Below are 27,569 nucleotides of genomic sequence, written 5' to 3'. Positions count from 1 at the left end.
CAAGGACGCCACAAAACTCTATTAAATTATCTGCTCAAGCCAGGGCATCTCAGGTTATTCCTCGCCTAGTGTTATGGCTCAGACATTGAGAAGCAGATATCACACAACTAATGGAAGCTTGCTTCCTCCCCAATATATGAAGATAATTTGGTTGGTGGTGCCCCTGAGCTATCACTGATAGAGACTAGAAGCAGAAAATAAGTTCTTCTCTTTTCATAGACCCCAAACTAGTCCTTCCCAGCTTTTTGGAGAGTTCCTTCGTTCCCTCTACCAGGGACTTTTTCTCTCCAGACTCCAGGGACTGTCTGGACGCATGAATCACCAACAGTCAGATAGTTTCCGATCTGGTGATAGATACTGAAGGAGATGGCAGAGCAAAAGAATCTCTTGAGGAACATGAAATAGAGGTCTCCGAGGCACAACATAGGCCTCACGACTGTGCTCCTATTGGTGGAAGGCTCAAGCCTTTCACGGAGAGATGGGATGCCTCTACCTCTATTTCCTGGGTTAGAGGTATCAGAAAATTAGGCCTGGCTATAGAATTTCCATCCTCTCCCCGGAACCTTTGCATTACTTGCCCTCTCCCCGGGGATCCTGTCAAAGGGAGCATGATGGAGACAGCTATTGTTCATTTATTGGAGATCCAGGCAACCAACCTGTGGCACCGGATCAGCAGGGGCAATTTTAGTTTTAAAATGACTTAATTGATCCATAGTTCATAGGAGGCTTAAGATGAGTATATTGAACTCCATACTTCTGAGCTTCAGAAGGGGCAATTTTCTACCCTTCATTGACTTAATGGAGGCCCATCCCCACATTCCAATTAGATCCTCACATAGCAAAACTCTTAGTTTTTGTTATAATACTCAACGTTTTGAATACATTGCACTGTCCTTTGGGTTGTCATCTGCCCAAGGTTCTTACAAAGGTTCTGATGGCTCTGGCTGTTCATCTCAGGGGAACACCTGTTAGATGGCAGTGTTATTTATATGACATTTCATTATTATCTTGTTCATATAAACAGGCAAAGGGGAGGCCTTAGCATCGGTCATCACTAGGAGAGACTTGCAGTCCATCTCTCATCACCCATGCATATGCCATTTTCTTGCACGGGACTACAATCTTACAGCCTCCTGTAGTGCATTGATATCACATGTGGTACCTCAACAAGGTCCTTACTGCACTCAAGAAAACTCCCTTTGAGCCCATGTAGACCATGCGTCTCCATTCCTAACGTACAAGGTGGTTCTCTTGGTTGCCATTACATCGGACAGTTACATCTTGGGTCTAGTAGTCTTGTCAGTTAGACAGGAGTTCTGTATTTTTCACATAGACAAAGTGGTCCTTAGTCCAGATCCATCTTTCACCCATAGATAATTTTGGGTTTCCACAGACCATAGGAACTGATACTCCTGTACATTTGTCCGAAACCGACATAAAATCTAGCACGACAATGCCACAATCTAGATGTAAGGCGAGCTTTCTGCATATATTTCAACTGCACGATGTGTGTTAGGAAACAAAGGTTCTGTTTGTTTCTTTTCAACCACCCACCATTGGGTGCAGGACCCCTTCCTCAATGACCAGTAAGTGGCTGAGAGCACAATTCCCAAGTCCTATGAGACACAATCTCTTCCTGTACCCAGGGGCATCACTGCTCATTTGACCTGGAGCGCTGCGATGTTGACAACATGGGCCACAAACGCCAATAGCGAAAATTTACAAGGCGACAACATGGACCTCATCATCGCCTTTTATTTAGAAACTATTAGAATGACGTCTTTGCCTCTACGGAGGCTGCCTTTGACAGGAAAGTGTTACAAAGGGCCCATAGGGACCAAGAAAAGGGGAATCCAAACCAGATGGAAGCCCTCCCGTAGGACACGCCAAGCTTTGGTATGTGCCAAACAATGGATGCTCTGAACAGCTCATCTGGAGAAGGGGCTTTGGTACTTACCTGACACGCCCTTTCTCTGTGAGCTGTGAAGAGCATCCATCCCCACCCTTATTCGTCTGGTGGGATGATATTCCGACCAAGTATTAGAAAGGGTGAAGGAGAAGAAATATTTCATCACTTCGACTTCGCCAAAACTGGGGACGCTAGGGACGAGTCCCGTGGAGGAAGAGGAGTGTCCTCTCAATTAAAGCCCAGCCTATCAAACGAGCGACAGAAGCATCATCCCAAACAATGGCTGTTCTTCACAGCTCACAGAGAAAGGGCATGTCAGGTAAGTACCAACACCCCTTTTCTTATCTTGTAATTATTTTCTCTTATGATGAGTGACATATCTGTGTTAGTCATAACACTTCCAATCTTAGATATCTGAACAAGAATTAAGTATGAATGGTATTTTGATAGATTGAACATTTCACACTTGAGCAGAATATCTACCTTGAACTGATTACAACTGATTGAGTTGTAAGTGCAAGTGCAAGTGGCAATATAATATATGGTTTTAAATTCAGGTACAATTTTGAAAATCTGGGGTCATGAGAAGGAAAAGGCTTACAATGAAAAGCAAAAACATTTTGTTGGTTGTGTCTGGATGTATGGATGTATCAAAACGTGCTTATATATGTATGACATATATATAATATATTTATGAATGCCCAGAGTCGCTTTGGATAGTGAGATAGGCAGCATATACATTTAATAAAGAAATAAAAATAAAATTTTGTGACTATTAATTTCAATTTTTGAAAGTCTATAAATAAAGTAAATGTTACAAATGAGCAATTAGATTAAACATTTAGTTAATACTATGCATAACTTTGAACAAAAAGGTTACATTCTTAGAACTCATTTTTTAATTTAGGAATCAATGGTCTGCAGTTTGAAACTTTAGCTTCTTGGTTTATGGTTAACTGATATATATGATGCACAAACACAAACACATTTCAGGTTTATTTCTGGCTTATTCATGGACCCTTTCCAGCTTCACTGATGTATAAACTAAGAGGATCAAAACAGAAGAAAAACAAATTCAAACATGTTCGTTGTGCTTATCTGCAAAAAAGCACATTCTTGTTTGTTTCTGCCTTGTTGAAATTATTACTAAATCATGTAATATGCAAAACGTCTATTCACACAATCATTACGTACTGTATCTGTCCATTACTGATTTTGAAATCCAGTTCAAATGCCTAATCACATGTATAATACATTAAGCATAAACTGATTTTACCACAAAGTGTAGATGCCACGGATTAAACTTAAACCTTTCTTGTCATGCTTGTTTTCTGTGCATGTGAATATTTTTTTTTCCTAAATGGATGAGCTTTCTGAAACGTCATTCTACCATCTGTGATTCTATGTTGTGATTATGCAAACTCATCCTCCTAGCTAAGATAAAAATAGCAGTTACCAAAACAATGAACAGACAAAGATGAGCCTATTCACAAAAACAAGCAAGCCTGTCCTCCTCTGTGAAATTAAATAGACAAGAATTTTGGCATTACAAATTACCTAAGTATGGGTGTCTGTTTGGAAAAAGAGTACTTGCTGGAATGTCTATGGGGAGATTCTCAGTCATCTACATCATGGTTATCCCCAAAATGTTTTTTTTCAAGAGGCAACTGGACTTTGTCTTTTCTTTGAAGACCTTTCGCCAAAAGACCAGGTCACTCTTTCGAAGACAACAAAGTCCCTAATAAAAATATAAGCAAGAATACTGCAATTCAACAAGCCTTTCTTTCTGCTAGTTATAATTTCTGTTGCATTAACGATCTCTGTGTTTTCTGAAGACAAATTCTTGGTAATTTTAAAGCCAGCTGTTTTTCCTCAATAGTGAGCATGCTGATGCATAGCTGTGTGGTGAAAATGGAGCTATGTTGTACAGAAGGCTAGAAAGGAGACTAAATAGTGGGAAAACCGAACTGCCCCAAGGCCTGCAGGATCAAAGGAAAGCACTAGAGCCAAGGTAGAAATAAATGGACTTAATACCCCCTGGTAGTAATACTGTCAAATCAATCAGATCTAGCGTCGATCGCAAAGTGGTGTAAAACACTGATGCAAAAGTATCCTTAACTAGGTTTAATATGTTGTACAGACCCAGCCAGCGTACATTAGAGAGAGGCAGCCTCTTAAATCCAAATGCATTTTATGTTTACAATGGATAATAAAAAAAAATAGAACAGCCCTCTGTCTAGTCGTTTAACACTAGTAAAAATTTACGTTGGGGTGCTTCTCTTTAATTTTGCTTCATTTAATTTTACTGGCATGGGCTTTCTCTCATTCGTGTTTGTATTTTGAGATGGTTTCCCCCCCCCCACACACACATTTTTTTTACTTATCTTCTTTGCCAATTCTATTATGTCTCAATGTAGGCAACTCATTTTGTAAGCCAGCAGTTAAAGCTGCTGAAGGCTTTGTTCATAATGAATTATGAATTATTAACTGCTTCCAGTGGAAAAATGGTGAATAAAATGTGACCCCTATTCTTACATATGTTCACCATTAGGAAACCTGCTACTACAGTATTTTCAATTATTACATTTCTCATTTTAAAAACTGCTCTGTTATCCTGTGTTTTCCTATTGTTGCCTAATACTGAGATCATTGGCTTTCAAAATGTCTTTGGGTACCACTTTGTACCTTGGAATCTGTAAATAGCCAACATCTTTCATCCCCTTTCCTGATTGCAAAAGGGCTGGCAAACTTTTCCTGCATCTTGACCAAGAAGATAGGTTGGAGAGAAAAGGCTGAACATGTTTTAAATAGCTGAAGGTCCAAGGTTCAACTTTGTCTCCGTGAGAATAAGCACCCCTTTCTCTGACATGATGGCTTTTGTACAGGGCACCTTAAGACAAACAATGTGGCCTTTTAAAGATGGACATTCATAAACCACATGTGTCCTAGAAATCAGAAAAGTACAAACAGGAGACAATATTTGTAACTTAGGGTTGAACTATGGGGTCCTTGGTCTCTATTTTCTTTTAAACGTTTCAGCACCCAACTAGGTAACATCATCTGTGCTGGGGTTTAGAACTAGTATGGATGATCTTACTGAGTTGGGTAATTAAATGTCTGCAAGAAAACTACTAAACTCAGAGAGGACCAAACAACCCCACAAATCAGAAATGTTTTGTTTATTTATATGTTCAAACCTCTACAAATGCCCAATAACTCAATACTGAATTTGAGTAGATAATCTTCTCTAGCATTCCATATCAAGATAAGTTGATGAAGAAAAGGGACAGATATCAATCCCATCAGTGCAAGTCTGAGTGCTTTTAAAAATAAAATGTAAAAGTAATTTGCATCTTTGTCATTTATTGTTTACCAAAAGGGTTTGATACGTTTTGTTTTACAAAACAATCCAATCACTCCTCTTCATTATATGCTATGATTTGACACTACAGAACATAAGCCTTTATTTTCCATGCCACATATACATTTGTATGTGGTTGTTTTTTTTTAAATTATGTGTTGAAATAGCACATGCTTGAATTTAGGGAATGAATGGCAGGTCTTAAAACTGCACACTTTTTTTGGTGGACTTATTACAAGTTTAGCTTTGTGTATCTGAGACTTGGCAGTTGAATATGTCATTTCTATTCATTTGAGGCATGCAGGTTATTGTCATTCAATATGTAATGGCTTCATAAATCACATTGTTTCCTTCTAAGGACAGTAAGGAAATTCATTTGTTTTCCAAGCCCTACGCATGATGTAGTTACAATAGGAATCTAGTGGCTAATCTTATGTGTTGCCGGCAGTAGAACAAGACATCATGGCTTCTGTTAGATTGTAGTATTGGTAAGCCTGCAATTTCAACTAAAACATGCTGAAATAAGTGGAATTTACTCCCTATAATGTTGCAGAGGATTAATTTGTTACTCCTAGCAACATATTCACTGAATGAAAACTCTATTTAATAATAGATCTTGCTCTGCTTACAGATTGCTTGTTGTGTTTACAGCTTTAATAGCCAGTACTATTTTTTTCAATCTTAGTACTGGTCTTTATTGTCATCTCTGACAATATGTTATGCTCGGATTTGTTTACTTTCTTGGGAAGTCATGTCTTAGCAGTTTGACATGCAGCCTGAATTGGAAAATTAGGAAGCTTAATATGAGAACAATGTAAACTAAAAATGTAAAAGTTAAGCTATTGACCTTACAAATGACTTCGGGGATTTATTAGTAAGCCATCAGAGAATTTCACAATTGCAGCAATAGCATTAATAACTCTTGCTGCATCACACAACTCTTGTCTTCTGACTGTAGTGCAGAGATATATATTCTCCCCATGTATCATTTCTTGGAATTTATATTCATTTTTTTTTATTTTAATGTAAAAATGTTTGGTTTTACTTTGTGCCATATCCAAGAGTCCCAGAAGATGTGCCATATGAAAAGGGCATAATCTTAATTTGCTCACTCTTATATTGTTTTTGTTACTTGCATAATATAAATCAAATGTGTTATTGCCTAACAAAAGTAAGAAAGCAGTGAACTGTTTACTGTACTACACATTTGTGCTGTAATCACACTTCTATCCATAACTGTGAAGATAAGGAAAAATTAATGGATTCCCCTGTCCAATCATGTCCGACTTTAGGGGGCAGTGCTCATCTAAATTTCCTAACTGGAGGAGCTGGTATCCAAATACACTTCCATGGTCTTGTAGCCAGCATGAGTATATACTGAATACCGAGGCACACAGAACGTTGTTACTTTCCCACCAAAGTGGTACCTATTTATCTACTTGCATTTGCATGCTTTCAGATTATTAGGTTGTCAGGAGCTCAGGCGAGAACTGGAGCTCATGAGGTGCTTGGGTTTTAGGTGTTTTATTGGGATTATGTTGTAGAATTCTAGATAAATTATGAAAAAAATGTTGCATTATGTATTATTTTATGCTAATTGTCCCAGGGAGTTGGGTTTTTAGCATGCAGTCAAACAAAACTCACATCACACAAAGACTTTCTGGTGGGCTAGCTTTTTAAATTAAAAAACAACAACAACTATAAGTCTCATCAGCCATGTAAGGTATATAATATACAGTGAGTGGTAGCTAAACTGCAGTATCCTCTCCCAGTGTTTGACTTTGAAAAATTGTGACATGCAATCAAGCAGTAAATTAATTATGTCTTACTTCCTTTTAGTGATTAGTTCTCTGCCTCCAATAATCTACTTTCATTACCATTACAAAAAGTGTGTTTAACTTAACGTCTTGTGCATACAGCCATTACCAAATTTACCCTTTAGAGTCAATCAAGGGCATTAATTAAGTTTGACTGGCAATATTTTGTGGCTAACAGAACATTGATTTTCTTCTTGGGTCTTCTCTGGAACACTTTCTCCATTTGTGAATAATTAGACACGAATTTTCAAAGATTTTTCCCTTCATCCAGAAATTCTTCAACAATCTTTCAAGATTTCACTCTGGAACCTGCCTTCAGCAGCCAAAATAGCCTAAATCCAATTTAATTTATCAGAAATTGCTTTCTTTTCCTCAGGCTTTAAAATTTCAGCTGTGTTTTTGCCAGCATATCAGCCTATTTTTACTTCTGGAAAAATAATTTTTACCTCCTGGAAGAGCTTCTGTAGAGAACTTTATAACCATCCAAGTACAATGGATCCTATTTGAGAAATGATTTGATCATTGTTAATGCGTTAAGACTGTGGGTCCTTGGTGCTCTCTGAGCTTGGTGGGTTTCTTGCAGACGTTTCATTACCAAATTAGGTGCATCAGTGTATTGATTATGTTACCTAGTTTGGTAATGAAATGTCTTCAAGAAAACCACCAACTTCAGAAAGCATCAAAGACCCCACAGTTTAACCCTGAACTACAAATATTTTTTTCTAATGTATTAAGAAGATAAAAATTCCTAATATTTTTCATGGGGTACCCTTACATTTACTGCTAAAAATTGTTCTATATCCTAGATTTGGAATTTCTGGTAAGACTTCAGGGAGAAAAAGTTGTTCTACATCACCAAATGAAAAAAAATGTAATTTGAAAAATGACTATTAACTAGGGAAATAATTTTTAAGATAAAGCTTACAAATTTCACAAATGCCCTAGAAATAATGCAGGCAAAAATATCAGTAGTGAAATATATGCTGCTTAACTTCTTGACATTTTCAATTACAGTGAGAAAGAATAAATTTATGATTATAATTTTTCTTTCTCATAAAATTTGGTTGTGGTTGATTGGTCTTTTTTTTTCCATCTCTTACTTTCTCCAGGAACTTCTCACCAATACAAATGTTTTCTTTTTAATGGGTATATTAATCATTCTGATTCTTAATTTGGTCTTAATATTTCATTTCACTTAGATAAATGCACTGTTACATTTGATCCTTTAGATGCTCATTCCTCACCTTTAATCTTTGGCATCAGGTCAGGCAGGTTTGATGATATGTTTCTCTCTTTTTCACTAACCTCAATGTTTGATGAGTATTCTTCAGGGACAACAGAGAAGGACAAATGAATCAGACCCAATTGCCCGTTATTGTTTTCAGGCATGGTGATCATTTAAGAGAAAGCTTTTTGTCCCATTGAAAGGTAATATAGCAGGGGTGAGCAATTATGGCCCTTTCCGACCTATGGACTTCAACTCCCAGAATTCTTGAGCTAGGCTGGCTCAGGAATTCTGGGAGTTGAAGTCCACAGGTCATAAAGGGCCACAGTTGTACACCTAGGGTTATAAAAAATCATTTGCTGCTTTGCTCATTTGTGGCCAGATAGATGATGTATAGGTAGTCCTTCACTTACAACAATTTGCTTAGTGACCATTCAAAGTTACAATGGGTACTGAAAAAGTAACTTATAACTAGCACTTGCACTTACGATAATCATGGAATCCCATGTTCATGTGATCAAAATTCAGGCACTGGGCAACTGACATCTCTTTACAATGGTCATGTCAGGGTTCTAAGTAACAGCCCAAATGAAATCAAAACTCCAAGGCCAGAGGTTTCCTCAAAGTGTAGATTTATTAGCCATGTCATATTGGTACAGCTGGTGAAAACCCAACTCTGAAGTTCCCTGGGTTTGCCACACCCACTTCAAAGTTCTTCCCCCGAATCCTGGGTCATGTGATCACCATTTGGGACCTTCCCAGCCAGTTTCTAAGTCAGTGGGGAAAGTTGGGTTTGCTTAATGAATGCATGATTTCAGTTAACATCCGTGGCCAAAAAAGGTCATAAATTTGGATGTGACTCATTTAAGAACCATCTTGCTTGGAAACAGAAATTCTGGTCCCAATTGCAGTCATAAGTTGAGAACTACCTGTATTTCAGTTTAATTTAATTCATTTCATCAATTCATCAATACAAAATATAAAACTATTTTTGACCTATTGGGTTTATCTGATATTTTCATAGCATGCTTTGGGCAGTCCCACAAAATGGTTGCTACGGGTCAGGGGTGGGATTCAAATTTTTTAACAACCAGTTCTGTGGGTGTGGCTTAGTTGGTGGGCATGGTTTGGTGGTCATGTGACTGGGTGGATGTGGCTTGGTGATCATGTTACTGGCTGGGCGTGGCCAACTCCATAGCACTCACATCAAGGCACGCATCTTCTCACCTGGCCTCTCATGACTGTGGGGATGCTGCAAGTTGTAAGTGTGAAAAATGGTCATTAGTCACTTTTTTCAGTGCCATTGTAACTTTGAATGGTCACTCCATACAAGCAAAGTACCAGAAAAGGAGGGGAAAAAAACTCCAGAGAAGTTCCTGAGACAGAAAGTCTAGTCCTGCCAAGAATGTAATAAGGGTTAATAGAGAGGCAGTTTCTGTAAGCAACACCAGAATGTTTCCTTCCTGCCTTCCTTACAGGATTAGGCCAGTAATTTCTTCTAACAACCGGTTTTCCTAACTGCTTAGAATGTTAACAACCACTTCTAGCGAATAGGTGCTAACTGGTAGAATCCCACTCCTGCTTCAGGTGAATTCGCCTATTCATGAAAAGTTTGATTTTTTGCCCATTACAAAACTTCCACTTGTTGGGAGGGAAAAGAAAAACTGGTCAAGTAATTCTGTTTCTTCTAGCTCTTTATTATTGTCACTTACTTTGAAGTACAATAAAATTCTTCATTTGAGGTCTGTGTAAGGGCCAAAGATTTCCTTTCTTTTTATATAATAAAAATGAAATGAAACAAAATAAAAATCGGGGAGGGGTAGGAAGTCTGGATACTGAAAGATTGGTTCATAGATATATTGCTGCTGATTGCTAAGTTGAGTTCTAAGTATTTTTACTGTTAGTTTGCAATATCCAATGACTATTAAATAGATATCAGCTCCCTTCGTCATTGCATTTCATCTCTTCTGTAAATGTGAGATACAGTGCTAATAGCTTAAGTTACTGTCTGCTGCACATTTAATTGGCAGGTAGCCCTAGCCAACTCCATGAAACTCATTCCAAATAAATGTCAAGCTAAGTCCAAGCACAACAAATCAGCTGGAATTCAGTTCTTTATTTGCTTATATACAGTACAGTAGATAGAATCTTGTCAGACTAAACCTTTATTACTCTTACTCTAACAGATGTAACCTGGGAGATGCTAGAGTAAGGGTCTTCCAACTTGGCAAGTTTAAGACTTGTGGACTTCAACTCCCAGAATTCCTGAGCTAACATGACTGGAGGAAGAATTCTGGGAGTTGAAGTCCACAAGTCTAAAAGCTGTCAAGTTTGAAGACCCCTGCTCTAAAGAGTGGGTATCTTTACTTTCTTCCTCAGTCTCCTATCTAGCTCCATGTTGTGCAGCCTCTTGACTGGTTCCATTTTCTAGAATGTGTTCCCTCCTTCTTGGGATGCTGCTAATTCACTGTTATCTATCACATCTCCTTAGGCACTATCTCTCATAGTAAATAAAGGCAGAACCAGTTCTCTTCAGAGGTGGGGGAATATGTTTTTAAATTGGCTTCAGTCATGGGTCTGAAGGAGTGTGGCAGCTCACTAGGTTAGGATGCTGGGCTAAGCTTACTTTCAAGATCCAGTTATGCTACAGAGTGACGTGAGCTCCCATTACACACTCCAGCTCCTGCCAACCCAGAAGTTCGAAAGCAGGCAACAATGAGTAAATAAATGGGTACCACTTTGGTGGGCAACTTTAAAGGGACATGAAAGGAGCCCCCAACTCGGCATCCCCCAGGCAACAATGACGTCACCAGCAGATCCTTTTGCCACAGAAATACTTCAGTGCTTCTGACACGGAAGTCGTAATAGTAATAGTCACGGTCTAAATCTGGACAATCCTAAAAGATTTGTATCTAATAAGCCCAAACAAGATGATAGAAGAATGGTCAGTGATATATGTGAAAATATCTATTTTTGATTTTAATTGCGGTGAATGGAGCTCGGGAAGTAAAATACTCTCAAATAATAACTCACCCTTAACAATATTGTAACAAACTGCCTTGACCAATGTTAATTAATTGCATTAGCCTATGCTTGTTGGTGGGAAACATATCTCTGAACAGTTAATCTGTAATGCAGAAGGAAAAACTTTGCAAACTGTGGGATGAAGTCTCCTTTCATCACTTTGGCACTTGGCCAGTGAGACTGCTGATGATTGCACCATTTTAACAGCTCCATAACTTACCAGTTTGGGCTTCACTAAGAAGACTGGAAGGGATCAATACAAAGTAATACAGCACAAAATGTTGTCATGTCAGTAACAGCTCCTGGGATTAGATATATGCCAGAAACAATAGTTTAGACAGCTCTGGTGTATTAATCAATAGCGAAATAACTATAGATTGTATTTGGACCCAACAGTTTAAATACTTTGATGGTATGTGCTGTACTGCACATACTATACTATTTTTATCTACCAATAGAGGAGGATATTTGTAGCTCAGGGTTGAAATGAAGGATGCTGTCTGAACTTGGTTGTTTTCTTGCAGATGCTGCATTACCCAAACTCGCATTGGTGATATTACCTACTTTGGGTAATGAAATATTTGCAAGAAAATAACTAAGCTCAGAGAGCACCAAGGATCCCTCATATTTTGATGTGCTAACCTGAAGCTATTCACTTTGCTAGAAATGTACACCAGATTTATGTTTAACCAACTTTTCTGGAGAAAATAATTTGCTCTACCTGAAACTGAAATATACATAAAGGCATATGTGTTGTATATATGTCTTGGATTAGAACACTATAATGGTGTGGATGTTATATATTACAACTTGAAGAAAGAACTTTACTACAACCTGGATGGTTGGTTCCCAGGGGTTCATGGGATATTATTACTCTATCCCCTCAGCGGTCTGAAATAATATTTGGAAAAGTATCAGAAGTCGTTAGAAATGTTTAAGCAGCAGTATCCTTGTTTTGTATTGAGTGAAACCAGATTGGAAAAAGATTAGTATGGTTTTAAAATTAGTGGAAGAAACATCAATAGCCTGTGCTGTATTTATGATGCTATCTCGATAGCTGAAAATGCAAAATATCTGCAAAATATCTACTAGTATATCAAGGAGCACAGTAAAAAAAGGACTAAAGTTAAATGTAAAAAAGAGCAAACTAAGGCCAATAGGTAGGACAACTACCCTTGGCAATGAAAGTATCAAAGTGGTGGATAACTTCTGCCATTTAGATTCAACCATCAACAGTAAAGGAACAAGCAGCCAAGAAATCCTTGGCAGAGCAGCCATGAAGGCCTTGGAAAAGATGTCCCAAAGGTGTTTTTTTCACAGGTAACTGGACTTTCTTTGTTTTTCCTTCCAAGGAAAAACAAAGAAAATCCAGTTGCCATTGAAAAAGCACCTTTGGGACAACCATGACCTGGATGACTGAAAATCTCCACAGGTTTCGGAAAAGATATTCACATGCTACTATTTCTGGACTTACAAAGATCAGAATAGTACAAACCATGGGATTCCCTGTGACACTCTATGGAACTGAAAGTTGGACCTTGGAAAAGCAAGATAGAGTATTAACACTTTCAAACTTTGCTTTTGGTGAAGGCTCCTGAGAATACCACAGTTGGCCAAGAAACAAACTGATGGATCATTAAAGAAATCAACCCAGAGTTCTCATTTCAGGCAGAAATGACCAGGCTCAAATTATCATCTTCCACTCACATTATGCAAAGACCTAGGTCTTTTGAGAAGGCTCTAATCTGGAAAGGCTGAAGAAAAAGAGAAGAGGATAACCCCTAGCACGGTAGATGGACTCAGTTACAATGGCAATTGATGCACCATTGGAAGATCTGGAGGACCAGTTTGGAGACAGATCATAATTGAGAAAAACTATGTGGTCAATTTCACATTGTTCATGAACCCCAAGACATTCATTATATGAAAATAATTTAATAACTAATAGTATTATGCAGGAACCGATCTGGGTTGGTTACCAGACCAGAGGTTTTGTCTTCCATAATAACAATATTATAAACAACAACAATGAATAGTCTCATGAACTCTTGGGGATTGATAGTGATCATTTTGGGCAACCCTGATTTGTGTACTTACTGAGTTGTCACTATATATAATCAATCAATCAGTCAATGATTCGTTGTATTTGTAGAAAGTCACTGCTTTCTTTTCACTGCCAGCAGATTGAAAGAAGGGTAGGTACTCCTGCAAGACTGTTCCCAACCAGAAGCCCAGAAGCCTGGAAATGTAAAAGTAAACAGGGCACCTTTTTCCGTATGTGGTGGACATGTTGAGAAGCCAAGAGTTATTGGAGAAGAATTAAAAAGTGGGTAGAGGAAATAATGAAACAAAAAATTGAATTCAGACTGAAACTGTTTCTATAATAAGGGGAGATTATACTGCTTCTATAATAAGGGGAATAATAAGGGGAGATTATACTAAGATAGACAAATATATTAGCAGATGAGATTCTGCTGAAACGTCGCTACAACTTTAAAAGCACAACTACAATGACGTGGGAAAATACCCGAACAAAGCTGAATGCCATACATGTAAGTACTCGCAAAAACTTAAGAAAACAAATATATTATTTTACATATAACAATTGTGGCCAGAATTGTGTATGTACAGAACTGGAAACAGGATAATATACCATCTGAGGGGAGAGTGATAGGAAAAATCTTGGACTGCACGGAGATGGACAGGCTGACCTTAGAGTTAAAGGATAGAGGTGAAATGGAAAAAATGTCCCAAAGGTGGGACGCCTGGTATACCTGGTTAGACAATAGATACAAAAGTAACACGGTAACTAATGTATGAATATGAATGTTGATGATGCTGTAACGTTGTTGAAAATGTTGATATGTTATAAATTGTTGGAAAATGTTTAATAAAAGGTACTTAAAAGAAAGAAAGGAAGGTAAAAAAGGTCTAAGAAACACATTTGTTCATTTTATAATGCATTCTAGATGCAGTTAATCTTGCGTTCTACCCATCACTGTTTTCACGTGAGGATGCTTGTTGAATTAAAAAAAGACTGAATGACCTGTGCCCTGGAAGACTTTTTCTGTTCCTGCATTTATGAAGATCCAAAAAAAAAAAAAAAGAATCCTCTTAAAGGGATCCTTTATAGAAACACTGAGGGACAATGGCTTTCCGTGTTAATTAAAACAGAATAATTGTTGAGACATTTGAACTTGGATTTCCCATGTGCACTGAATGTAAATATTCTGCTGTGCACTAAGCAACACTTCAAATATGTAGTGTCAGCAGTTACAAAAATAGCTTTTTTTTAGTGAATTCAATAAAATAGGTGTTTAGAGCTTTCAGCTCTGCAGATTTTCTTTAATAGGAGGAATTATCATTTCCAGAAGTATTTGATCGGCCTGCTCTCTAAACATTGTCTTCTATGCCAGTTACAAAATAATGTCAATGTTTCAGAGATTCCATTCTGGGATTTTCTAAAGGCGCACTGGAAGTTGATATGTATTTCTGATATTAGTGTTAATAGGACTATTGATTATTAGTTTGAGAAATACTGTAAGAAACTCAAAAGGCATCTGCTGTTTTTCATAAAAAAAAACATTGGTAAAATACAGTTTTTACTTTTCAATGCCAGCTCTTAGAAGCCATGTAATTCACTTTCCCACAACAATTTGAGAATTGTTACTTTATCCAGGAAACTTAATCATGTAGTAAGCATACCCATTGTAAGAGTTCTAATGTAAGTCATAGATCGTTGTATGCTGATCTTGGCTTGCTCAGATCATAGTTTTCTATCTTACTTTATAGTTAATGATCTTGATTATTTAAATATAGGAAGAAAAGGGAATATTATGACTTTGCCTCTAGGGCTTCTCAGTTTTTTTGCTTGATTATCTTTTTCAGAAATTTCCCATGATATAGATGGTGTCTACATCAGCCCTTTTCTGACAGTTCCCAATCCTGGAGCACTGGGATGACTGGAAAAGAGCTGATGTAGTTTCCATCTTTAAAAAAGCGGGGGGAAATGGATCCAGGAAACTACAGAACTATCAGCCTAACATCAATACCAGGAAAGATTCTGGAAAAGATCATCAAGCATCGAATGTGTGAATACTTACAGGCAAACAAAGTCATAACCAGAAGCCAACATGGGTTTGTCAAAAACAGATCATGCCAGACAAATTTTATTGTATTATTTGACAATGTAACAACATTAGTGGACCAGAGAAATGCTGTGGATATAATGTACTTGATTTCAGTAAGATATTACAAATACTTTAAAGTAGACCACAATCTATTGATAAGATAGAAAAATGTGGGCTAGACAGCATTGCCACTAGATGGATTTATAACTGGCTGACCAATTATACATAACATGTAGACCTTAATGGAACTGCATCTACATGGAGGGAAGTATGCAGTGGCGTAGCCCAAGGCTTTATTTTAGGCCCAGTACTCTTCAAAAATGTCAGCTATGATTTAGACAAGAGAGATCAAAGAAACAAAGATCTTATCAAACTTATCAAATTTTCAGATGAACCAAACTGGCAGGAATAGCCAGCACACCAAAATATAGGCTCAAGATACAGAAGTAGTTTGACAGACTGGAACACTGGGCCTTATCTAAAAAAATGAAATTCAATTGTCAGAAAAGTAAGGTTGTACATTTAGTTAAGGAAAACCAAATCCACAGATACAGAATAGGTGATACCTGGCTCAAAAGCAGTAACTGCGAGAGGGATCTTGGAGTCCGAGTGGACAATCACTTAAATATGAGCCAGCAGTGTACCACAGCTGCCAAAACAACAACAACCACACAGTTCTAGGCTGCATTAACAGAGGGATAGAATCAAGATCATGTGAAGTGTTGGTACCACTTTATAATTCCTTAGTAAGGCCACATTTGGAATATTGCATCCCGTTTTGGTCGCCACAGTTTAAAAAAAGACGTTAAGACTCTTGAAAGAGTGCAGAGAAGAGCAACGAAGATCATTAAGCAGACTGGAAGCTAAAACATGAGGAACAATTGTAGCAATTGGGTATGTCTGGTGTAATGAAAAGAAGGACTAGGGGTGACATGATAGCAGTGTTCCAATATCTCAGGGGCTGCCACAAAGAAGAGGGAGTCAAACTGTTCTCCAAAGCACCTGTAGGCAGGACAAGAAGCAATGGGTGGAAACTAATCAAGGAGAGAAGCAACCTAGAATTAAGAAGAAATTTACTGACAGTTAGAACAATTAATCAGTTGAATTGTTTGCCTCCAGAAATGGTAGATGCTTTAACACTAGAGATTTTTGAGAAGAGGTTGGGCAACCATTTTTTTGAAATGGAATAGAGTTTCCTGCTTGAGGAGGAGGTTGAACTAGAAGACCTCCACGATCCCTTCCAACTCTGTTATTCTGCTATTTCATAACAGTTGCAGTGATTACTACCAATATTCAAGCCTATATAATAACCACTGGCTATTTTTTTATTTTAGAAGACCAAAACAATATTGAGTTCTACAGTCCCACCCTGTTGTAGTTAGCCAACAGCAGGTGCGGACAGCTGAAGAGAGCGAGGACTCAGATGAGGGGCCAGGACCATTAGGGAGTGGATTGCTGCCTTCAGAGATTGTGTGGGCTGGCAGCAGCAATGAGGAGGTTCCTGAGGAGCCTATGCCAAGTGCACATGCATGCAGGATTGCTCGCAGGAAAGAGCAGCTGCAACAGCACAGGCAACTCGGGAGTAAGGCTGCAAGGTAATGGTCCCTCCTTCAAGAAGATAAAAGCCAGCTGTGAAGTGAACGTTCTTTGCAGGGAGCAAAGATGTTTTGAAACTCAGCCTCATGGACATTACAGTATCTTAAGTTGGTATTTGAAGACTCTTGTGTTTTAAAATATTTCTTATCTGTTATTCTTGGCAGTCTCACACAGTTTTGGTGAGGTTTGTGCTTATCAAAATTAATTAGTTTGCAGCAGCCTTTTAACTGGGGATTTCTAAGACTCATTAAAAGGTTTCTGTTTCCTTTGGTTATTATTTGTTTTATTGGAAAAGGGTTTGAGTCAGAACAAACCACCCTGTCTTCAGAAACAGGATATAATTGTATAATTGTATAATTATACAATATAATTATAATTGTATTGTTGCTGCCAAACAAAATATCTACTGTATTATATTTGGATTTGCTTCCAAAAATTCCATCGTAGTGGTATCTAAAAATTTAAAACATTAAAACAAGGCATGGGAATAAAATAATGACAATTGGTTTAAAAATAATATTTTATTTTTTGGATGATGAGATGGGGCGGCATATCAATTTAATAATACATTTAAAAATAAATGTGTTTGTACCCTTCTTGTGAACAGCCATGGTGGTGCAGTGGTTAGAATGCAGTATTGCAGGCTAATTCTGCTGACAGCCAGCAGTTTGATTCTTACTGGCTCAAGGTTGACTCATTCTTCCAAGGACGGTAAAATAAGGACTCCCCGCTCCTTTAAAAAAAAAAAACATTCTCTTCCCCCTTTTTGGTTTTATAAAGTGGGGAAGAGAAAATCAAAAATATATAAGTTGTTTCCAGGCAACTGTAGCTATTTGTAAAGGATATAGGTCTTTCATGTAATGCAAAACCGGTAGAATTTTTTGTTTCATGAAAATGTTTGAATGATATACAGTCAAATTGAAACACGATGATGATGATGATGGAATTTGAAAGGGTGTATTCAGGCCTGTGGGAGTTTGCCCTACTGGAACAGTTTTGTTCCTGTTTATAATCATTTTATATATCTGGAGAATAAATTTCCTTGGCCTTCAGGGATTATGAGAAATAGATGACTGTGTAGCAAAGAGAAACGTTTCTTAATGGTTCCCATCTTTAAACAGACAAACAAGTAAACAAAAGATTGCTCCTTTGCTTGGAAGGGTCTAATAGTGGGAATTCAGTTGTGCGCTCTCTCTCTTTCTCTCTCTTTCTCTCTCTCCCTCTCTCTCCCACTCCCTCCCTCCTTCTCTCCCTCTGTCCATCTCTGCCTGTTTATCTACCTTAGAACAGTGATCGGTCTTAAATGGAGAACTGCTTCTATAAAAAGACTTAGAGGTTTCTCACTTATAATTTTTAATTAAGTGTTTCAAATTCATTTTTAACTACTGGATGTTAAATCCCTACTGGCCTGTGACCAGATGACTAATGACTTCATTTATTGATGTATATGATTATGAACACAGAAGAAGATATATGATTTATATTCTACATCGATCTTATGTGCTGATGCTGCAGAATATTCTACCATAATATTTTATTTACCCGTATAAACATTTCATTACCCTATAATAAATTTGACCTAATTCCTTGTATCTTTCTTGGTGACTAGACGTAAGGTTCATTCTAATATAGAAACCTGACGATTTAAAGTGGAGAACGCATTCTTTTTAGCTACTGTACATTCATACATGTTTTTATTAGACTGGGGAAGCCAGAAAGAGCTGACAATAAATGCTGGTATTCCAGTTTACTTATTCCAGCTTGGATATAAGCCAAGAATGAATAGGAATCTATGTGTCTCACCTTGTCCCTAAATGATTATATTTTTTACTTCAGTTTATACATTTGGCTTTAACTGGTTCATTTAAACCAGATACTCTATTATGCCACATAGGCTTAATGTTGATTTATAAACTAACATTTTAAACCCTAGATTCACAGTTGTACCCACTGATATTGAATTATATTTACATGTAAGAAATCCATCATTTGGGTTGAAATCTGCATGGATTAATGGGTGTAATGTAGGAACAGTAGATTATTCTCTAATATATGTAAATAGAGGTAGCACTTAATGTTTGCATTGTAGCTAGACCCCGTTGTGGTGAAGATCTTGTTAATAAGCAACTTCTCATTTCTATATCCTTATGATCTAAAAAAAATATCACATTTTTTTTTGTTTAGCTTGGTGAGTAGAGACATGAAGGGGAAAAAAGCCTTTTTCAACATTTTCATTTTATCTAGAGTGGTGTGGTGGCCTAGTGGTGAAGACGCTCACTGCTCATTCCAAAGGTTGAGAGTTCAATTCTACTCAGTGACAGATGTTTCTCTCTCAAGGTGCAAAGAGAAAATATCTGCTGTGAATTCCATATAGGCATCAGGAAGGGCATCCAGGCAGTAAAAGTTCAGCTCCATTCAGCCCCCAATTTTACTCCAAATGAAAGGATTACCATGTCATTTTTGTGTTAACCAAAAAGAACTGTGATGTGAAGGGGATGATAAGAAAAAAAGAATGATGGGTTACAAAGCCACTGGCATCATATCTCTGCGACAAATTCATTTCTGATAATCAGCCATCTATAGAAGAAAGGGACATATAATAATTGAAATTACAAATCTAATACTCACCAGACAAGAAGACATTAATCTTTCTTTCTTTCTTTCTTTCTTTCTTTCTTTCTTTCTTTCTTTCTTTCTTTCTTTCTTTCTTTCTTTCTTTCTTTCTTTCTTTCTTTCCTTCCTTCCTTCCTTCCTTCCTTCCTTCCTTCCTTCCTTCCTTCCTTCCTTCTTTTTTTCTCTCTCTTTCCTCTGTTCCTTCTTTCCTTCCTTCTTTCTTTTCCTTCCTTCTTTTCATTCCTTCATCCATCCATTCATTCATTCATTCATTCTTTCATTCTTTTCAGGAAGTCGTCTGAACAAAGACCTGAGACATTTTCTCAACCAGAGATTTCAGAAAGGATCTCCAGATCATGAGCTTCAGCAAACTATTAGAGATAACCTTTATCGCCATGCTGTGCCTTGTAAGTAATTAACATCTCTATTATATTTGGCATAACAAAATGTAAGTTCTGTTTAGGGGTATCGTTTTAACCGCAGATAATGGCACTGCTGTTGGAAGTTATTATTATTTTTATTATTATTATTATTACTATTACTATTATTATTCTCACATTGGTGAAAAAAACATTGAGATTGCTTTTCCAGTAGATTTGTTACACCAAGAAGCAAGAAAGTATGGATGGTATACAGAATATTCCAGGTGTAATCACTGATCTCATGGTGACTTAGACTCTAAATCAGGGGTCGCCAACCTTTTGGACCTCAGGAACCACCAAAGTCATACTTTTAGATCCCAGGGACCACTGACTGGTTCTGTGGGCGTGGCCTAATTTGTGGGTGTGGTTTGGTGGTCATGTGACTGGCTGGGATGGCTTGTATATAAATATTATAAATATTTATATGAATATTGAATTTTTTATAAAGAAGAGCAACTTCTACCCAAAATCAGGCAAAGCAGGCAGGCAGATTGAGTCGCTCACAGAATCACAGATTCATTCAGAAATCTATCTGCCATTGGCTAGCTCAGTCTGTCACACAAAATTTGCTTGCAAGCAAACTCATAAAATTTGCTAGCAAGTAAACTCACAAAATTAACTCACAACATACCATGCATGTAAATATTGAATTTTTTATTTTTTTAAAAGAGCAACTTTTACCCCAAATCAGGCAATCAGGCAAAGCAGGCAGGCAGATTGGTTGCTCACAGAATCACAGATTCATTCAGAAATCTATCTGCCATTGGCTAGCTCAGTCTGTCACACAAATTTGCTTGCAAGCAAACTCATAAAATTTGCTAGCAAGTAAACTCACAAAATTAACTCACAACATACCATGCATGTAAATATTGAATTTTTATTTTTAAAAGAGCAACTTTTACCCCAAATCAGGCAATCAGGCAAAGCAGGCAGGCAGATTGAGTTGCTCACAGAATCATTGAGTGATCTATCTCTCTGCCATTGGCTAGCACAGTCTCTCAAATTTGCTTGCCGTGAGTCTGCACTGAATTTGCTTGCAAGCAAACCTTCAGCCCTAAGGGAGGTTCGGCTGTGCTTAGCTAGAAAGCAAGAAATCCAACCATTTCCTGCTCCCTAGCTAATCTAAATCTCCTGGCACAGCAGAACAGATGATGGTCGGAAAAAGGAAAAATAGCAATTTAGCAGGCAAGTTTGCCAGGTAAAGAGTGAGTGGGCGGGGAGGGTTCCCGCAGGCCATGTGAGCTAAGCAGCCTTGTGTTTCTGTGCAGCCTGGATTAATTGCTTTGGGGGTTGCGCTGTGGGGTGAGATTTCTCTGCGGCCCACCAAAATTTTCTCATGGCCCACCGGTTGGCAACAGCTGCTCTAAATGATTACAGTTATCCAAGGGCACTATATTTTTGGCACTTGGCAACTGGGTCATTTTTGACTGGGATTTATACCATTTTTTTTTTTTTTTTAGAAATCTGCATTAACTTAGATTTCCAGGCAGGAAAATATGTCCACAGCAAACAATGGGATTGCTTAACAACCACTGCAGAAAAGATAATAAAATCAGATCCGATCATGTGATAACCTGCTTTAAGTCCATCAGGATTTACGATTATATTTGTGGGGCTTAATTTCAGTTATAAGTTGAGCACTACTTACATTTCCCTTTAATTTTCTCATTGAAGACTACCTATATTCCCCTTTAATTTTCTTCCCTCATGCCCTAATTTACAATTTCTAATTCCAATTTTATCCTCTGCATAACATTGCTTATCCTGAGAGGGAATAGCATGATGTGTGTGTGTGTGTACAGACACACACACACACACACACACACACACACACACACACACACACACGGAACTTCAGTTCTAATGCATCTGGAAGGCAGTAGGTTGGGAAGGGCTACATGAAAATGCGTATGCGAGGAAACGTTTTAAATCTTTTGTATATGTATATCTCTTGCTGACTTCCTTGAGAACATTTATTTTCCTTTCCAATTTCAGAAACGACAAATAAAGCAAAAGAAGCTAAGTTTTCTGTTGGTTCCATTCTTCCTGCGTTGCCAAGGTTACATTTTGAAACGCTTCTGATCTGATTCTTTTCTGTGATTTATTGGGCATGGTTAGGAGCTAAACTCCTTTGGTTGCTTTTAAATCTCACCCAGGGCCACGATTATAGAAATAGATTTGTGTTTGCATGTTGGATGGAGATGGAAAAGGGCCCGATGCTATTTTATTCCCACCCCTCCCCAAAACAGGAAAAGGAGTTAATGATGCTGAACAAGAAACAGTTCAGTTTTTCCCCATGAATATGAATGCATGTATTTGTAACTCACTTCTAGGGAGGAGAAGTAATAGTCATTTAATGCTACCTTGACTGAGCTACTTGTCAAATATTATGCTGCCTTTCCTGTCTTTCTTTTCTTTACAGGGTTCAGCCATGATAAACATGCTTAGGCTTGTATTAAGCTACTATGCATATGATTGTCTGCAGCTGGGAGTTGGTGGTAGGTGGGACAAGAGAAGGAAGAGAGGGATTTTTCTTAGAGGTTGCATACTATTTTTGTTTTAATCCTTTGATACATGTGACCAGAAAATCCAGTGCTCTGGGCCAGTCTCTCTATTGGTAGTGGATTATGAGGTCGAACATTTTTAAAATGGAATTCCCTGCTGATTATGAAGTAAACATGTTAAAGGCTCACAAGGTCGCTTGCACAGAGCAGACTTTGGCTGCCTGCTGATTGTTTATTGCTGCAACCAGAGGACTTATGGCATTGATGATTAATGGCCCAGAATATGTAGATCAGCTTCTTGCCTCAGCATCCTGGGTGAGTTTGTTAGAAATCTGTGCATTTGAATCTAATAATGCAGTTGCATGTTGTGCAGCCACATTAAAAAACATATCAGGTTAATAAAAAGATTCTTCTACCCAAGAAATCTTGCTGGGTGCAGGCACCACTGGTACCATGGTAATTTATCTAGAAGACCTGTAATTAGGCATTACTCTTGTTTTCTGAAATAGGGAGAACTTGCTTGGAAGAAAGAGCTAATGTCAGAGTTGGACAGTCACAGATATTCTGTATTATATAAGCAGTTGGTTTGCTGATTATGAGATGGGAAGGTAATTCCTTGGGAGATAGTTAATACCTCATCGTGGGAAGAGATGTAAGTACTGATCTTGAAGAGATGTAAGCACTGATCTGGTGTGGTTACAACTTAATTGGCTCTTTCTCAATCAGGAATACTAGACAACTATTGCCCAGTCTCCAACCTTTTCAGGAAGGTTTATTGAAAGCAATGTGGAATCAACTACCCAGCACCTAAAGAAAATAGATTATGTTGCCTTCCACTGTCAGGGTTCAAGGCTAGACATGAAAAGGAGGCGGCATTAGTTACACTAGTGGGAGACCTTCGTTGGGTCATGGATGGTGAAAGGGTGTTCATCTTAAGTCTTTTAGGTCTCAGTGGGTTTTCATAATACTGGTTTACTTATTTAAATTACTAAATTGATTTATATAGCCATCCATCTCACATAGGGGCTCTGGGTAGTGTACTATAAAACAGATAAAATACATAGTATAAAAAATAAAACAAAAATAAATAAAATAGCTGTTTGATAGCAACCAAGCACTATCAAACAGCTATCAACATAGCTAGGAGACTGGTTCTGTCACACACCCAAGTCTGAGATTTCCCTGCATATTTGGTAGTACAGTTATCCCACCGTCACCTTGACAGCCCGAGAATCTAAGCAGGATCCCTTCTGAGCTCCACTATGCAGCTGCAGGCTACACTATCTATTATATGACCATTCCCTAGGCTGTATCTCTTTGGTCCATGTCCCAAGGTCATTCTCAGAAACCATTATAAGTGTCAGCTTTTCAAATACCGGTGCCATTAACTGCCTGCCCCACCACATTTTGTACCAGTTGAAGCTTCCAATAAGGGCATGAAAGACCATGAGCAGGAACCCTTGTACAGGAACAGGTGCAACTATGCATAACACTGTGCAAATTTCTAGAACAGGAGCTATGAATCCAAGAGAATTCACGATTGTGTACCTGATCTATTTGAAGTAGAAGTATCCCATTCAGAAGGTGGAAGATCTCCAGAACCATTTGGTTTTGCTTGAGTTGAATCAAAAGCTATTGTGCCCCATTCAGACACCCGTATACTCCGTGCACTGAGATAGAACCTCCCCAGCATCACTCTGGTAGCCTAGGATGGAGATAGAAAGTTGATGGGGTCCTTGGTGCTCTCTGAGCTTGGTTGTTTTCTTGCAGATGTTTCATTACCCAGACTGGGTAACATCATCAATGCTAGTCAACACCAACCTTGAGCTACAGATATTCTCCTTTGTAGATATAAAGTTGAATATTATCTGCATGCTGATCATATCTCACTCCAAGCCATCAGATGAACTCATACAGCATCTTCATGTAGATGTTAAATAGATGGGGAGAAAGTCCCCTACAGCATCTGGAAAGGAGGGTTCTGGCTTGACCTCTCCATACACACCCTCATCACTGACCGGAACCAGCTACAGAGGAAGGAGAAGAACCAGCACAACCCTAAATTGTCCACCTGCAACTCCTACAGTTGACTCAAAAGGATACCATGATCTGCCCAGCTTACCTTCATCATTGTCTTCACCTGTCTCTTTTTCATTGGGTTCCTCATCCCAGTCATGTCCGGGATATGACCACGGAAACATCCCATAGATCATCAGGTGAAAATTATAGGCAAACGAATGTGTATTGGCCATATACACCACTGGCCAAGTTTTTCTTTACACTGGCTAGGCTTCCTTTCGTGCACTGGCTGGTGGCTTCTTTTGTGGATATATAGGCAATTTGGAAATGGTGTATCAAGCAAAAATGAACACCAAAAGGAAAGCAATACAAAATCTTAATTTTAGTCCCATCTTTATATAGCCTACTCCACTTTACCATTCAAAGAGGAAGTGTTTAAAAATGGTCTACAAAATCTGAAGCCTCAGCCAATTTCCCCGAAGTACATGAACCTTAAGCTAAAATTTAGCAGCACCAAAACTTGAATCAGATAAATCTACAACTAGCAGTAAATAAATAAGCATTATTGCACTCCTGTGTGAGTTTCACAGAGGCCCTGTACAGTATGAATAAAAAGAAAAACAACTAGGAAGGATGCAAGGTGGGCTGAGAGTCGATATGAAAAACAGATTAGGTGGAAATAAAACATACATTTCATGCTTTTTAAAAATTCTTTCTGGAGAGAGTTCCCTTCCGAATCTTCTTCAGAAAGGCATTCTCTCTCCCAAGTGTTCTGGGGTTATTATGATGGTTTTGGCTCTTTCCTGTTCTGTCAATTCCAGTTCTTAAAAAAAAGCACATTCTGTGGAGAAATACTAAAGGTTTATCTACCAATTCTTCTGCATCTTAGGCAAGTAAGGTAATTATTTCACCCAATTTGTCCTAGGTTTCTAATCAGCTTATTGGAATGGAACATTTTTGTGGCATCTTTATCATTCATTAATATTTTCAGAGATAATTTTAATTACACTATGCCCTCTCTGGAAGTTACTAAAGATGTTGAAGACTGTGTAACTTGCCAGCACACAGGAAGTCCTTACGGTGTGTGCCACATATAAATTATATGAAGGGATTTTTTTAAAAAAAATTCTCAAAAATCATGCTCAAGAAAAGTAGCCCATAAATCAGCAACATGTTGTGAAGTGTTCTAAATAAGAGGTAAAGGAATACACTAACAATAACATCAGAGCTAACACACAGATTCGTAGTCACTGAGATAGTTCAGGTACCCTTCCTGTCAGGCTCCAAAACCAAAGAAAGACACATTGTGATTCTTCCAAGGAGATTTCTTTATTGTTCCTCACCTATAGACCGAATCTTGCTAGACTAAAGCATAGTCTTGCCACACAAAGCATAATCTTGCCACATAAAGTATAAACTCTAGGAACTATTAGGGAGCAGCTATCATCATCCTTTTTCTCTCACACAACTATCTGAACTGAGTTGTATGTTGATCCTCTGGAATGCACCCTCTTCCTCCTGAGAAGTCAGACTACATTCCATTATATCTTCCTTTCCAAAGACTGTTCCATAGCTGTTATCCCATGATGCAGAAAGATTTCTCTGGGGTCACTCAAAATAGGACTTTGGAGAACACCAGCAGTTACCAGAAACAAGAACTAAAGTACGAAGAGCTTTTTAAAGAGCTCTAATTTCTATGAGTTGTTACCTGACTCTCTGTGTGTGATATTCTAGTGATCTCAACATGTTCACCAGACATACTTTAAATACCTGTTGTGGCCATGGACCCCAAAGACTTAACTAACTTAAAATTTAAATCGTAACATTTCTTCAAGCCTTCACGGAACTCCTGTGATGACATCACAGCCCCCCAAGGGTCTGCAGACCACAGGTTGAGAACCACTGATCTAGAATGTGTAAACAACTTATCGATTTTTCTTTTTTAAAGTTGAGAAAATTGCCACCGTATTTCTGTTCCTCATTGTCTGCTTCATTATCCAATGCATAATTCATGCAAACTAATGATTTTCTGCCTTCTGATATGCAGAATTGGGGATAGGTCTCCCCACAAAAAAAAATGGGAAAGTTGGTTATTGATTGCATCCCCTTTCCCTTAATGTCCCGGGGATACTGTAATCTGTGGAAACTCATGCAATAAGAATATAGCAGTCACATTTGCTGCAAAAGACTGTAACCATGGATACAGCATTGGTCACTGCTTTTGGATACAAATTGGGAAGTGATGATGGCTGCTGCTGCTGCTGCATCTTGGGCATTGTAAAGCTGCCATCATGGACCAGTTGGGAAAGATTTAATTGAAGATGCTGGATGGGTAGCAGTAGGAAAGGGACCACTGTGTTTCTCTGGAGAGGTCTTCCTGTGGGGAAGGTTTTGAGCAGAAGATGCAATGAATCTACTGACTGTATCCCTAAAATGAGATGTGCTGGAGTAGGAAGGTTATTATGTCTTCCTACAACATGCATCCAGCACAGTATCTCACTCTGAGAAATATTCTCTTGAAGTAAGGCAAGGGGATTTTGTGTACTTGACTCTTATTCTGACCTGTACTGCAATGTATCTTCCACACTAGGTGAAGATTAATTAATTTAATTTTCCAGGTTTGGAGAGAAAAGGGACTCTTTTTCCTTCTACATTATGTTTTGGCCAACACTGTAGAGTTGCTTCTGCTTAAAATTGGCCAAAGACTAATAGAAAATGCGAATTCCCTCTGTTGCTTAGCTCAATGTCTATTATGGGGTTTTTTGCCAGTAAGTTTCTTAATAGAGATTGTGGGAAGAGAGTTAATGATTTAGTGACCTTGTTTCTTTATTAATTCTTAGCACTCTTCAGTTTGCTCCCATCCTGACTAAAGAGCAAAGAGGTTCAGAAAATGGTTTTGTTTCTTTATGGCAAGGAGTCTGCACTAGGGGGCTTAAATAGTTCCAAAAA

General features: G+C 38.1%; 1 protein-coding gene across 20 annotated transcripts in view; it reads left to right on the top strand.

Annotated features, from left to right (window-relative positions):
- MAGI1 (membrane associated guanylate kinase, WW and PDZ domain containing 1) overlaps positions 1-27,569 on the top strand; it is a 512,987-nt gene that overhangs the window by 224,169 nt on the left and 261,249 nt on the right. For all 20 annotated transcript variants that reach the window (XR_015741597.1, XM_087923629.1, XM_087923628.1 and 17 more), the window contains one exon: positions 19,966-20,082. Coding sequence is in view for 18 of the 20 variants with exons in the window: in XM_087923629.1 (XP_087779755.1) it covers positions 19,966-20,082 (117 nt within the window). In the remaining 2 variants the exon portion in view is untranslated. The remainder of the gene's footprint in view (positions 1-19,965; positions 20,083-27,569) is intronic.

The sequence above is a fragment of the Pseudonaja textilis genome, chromosome 2 (assembly GCF_049901715.1).
Source record: "Pseudonaja textilis isolate UNSWEBS1 chromosome 2, rPseTex1.2, whole genome shotgun sequence".
Taxonomy (NCBI): Eukaryota; Metazoa; Chordata; class Lepidosauria; order Squamata; family Elapidae; genus Pseudonaja; species Pseudonaja textilis.
The sequence above is the reverse complement of the archived record's forward strand: the minus strand, read 5'-3'. Positions and strand labels throughout refer to the sequence as shown.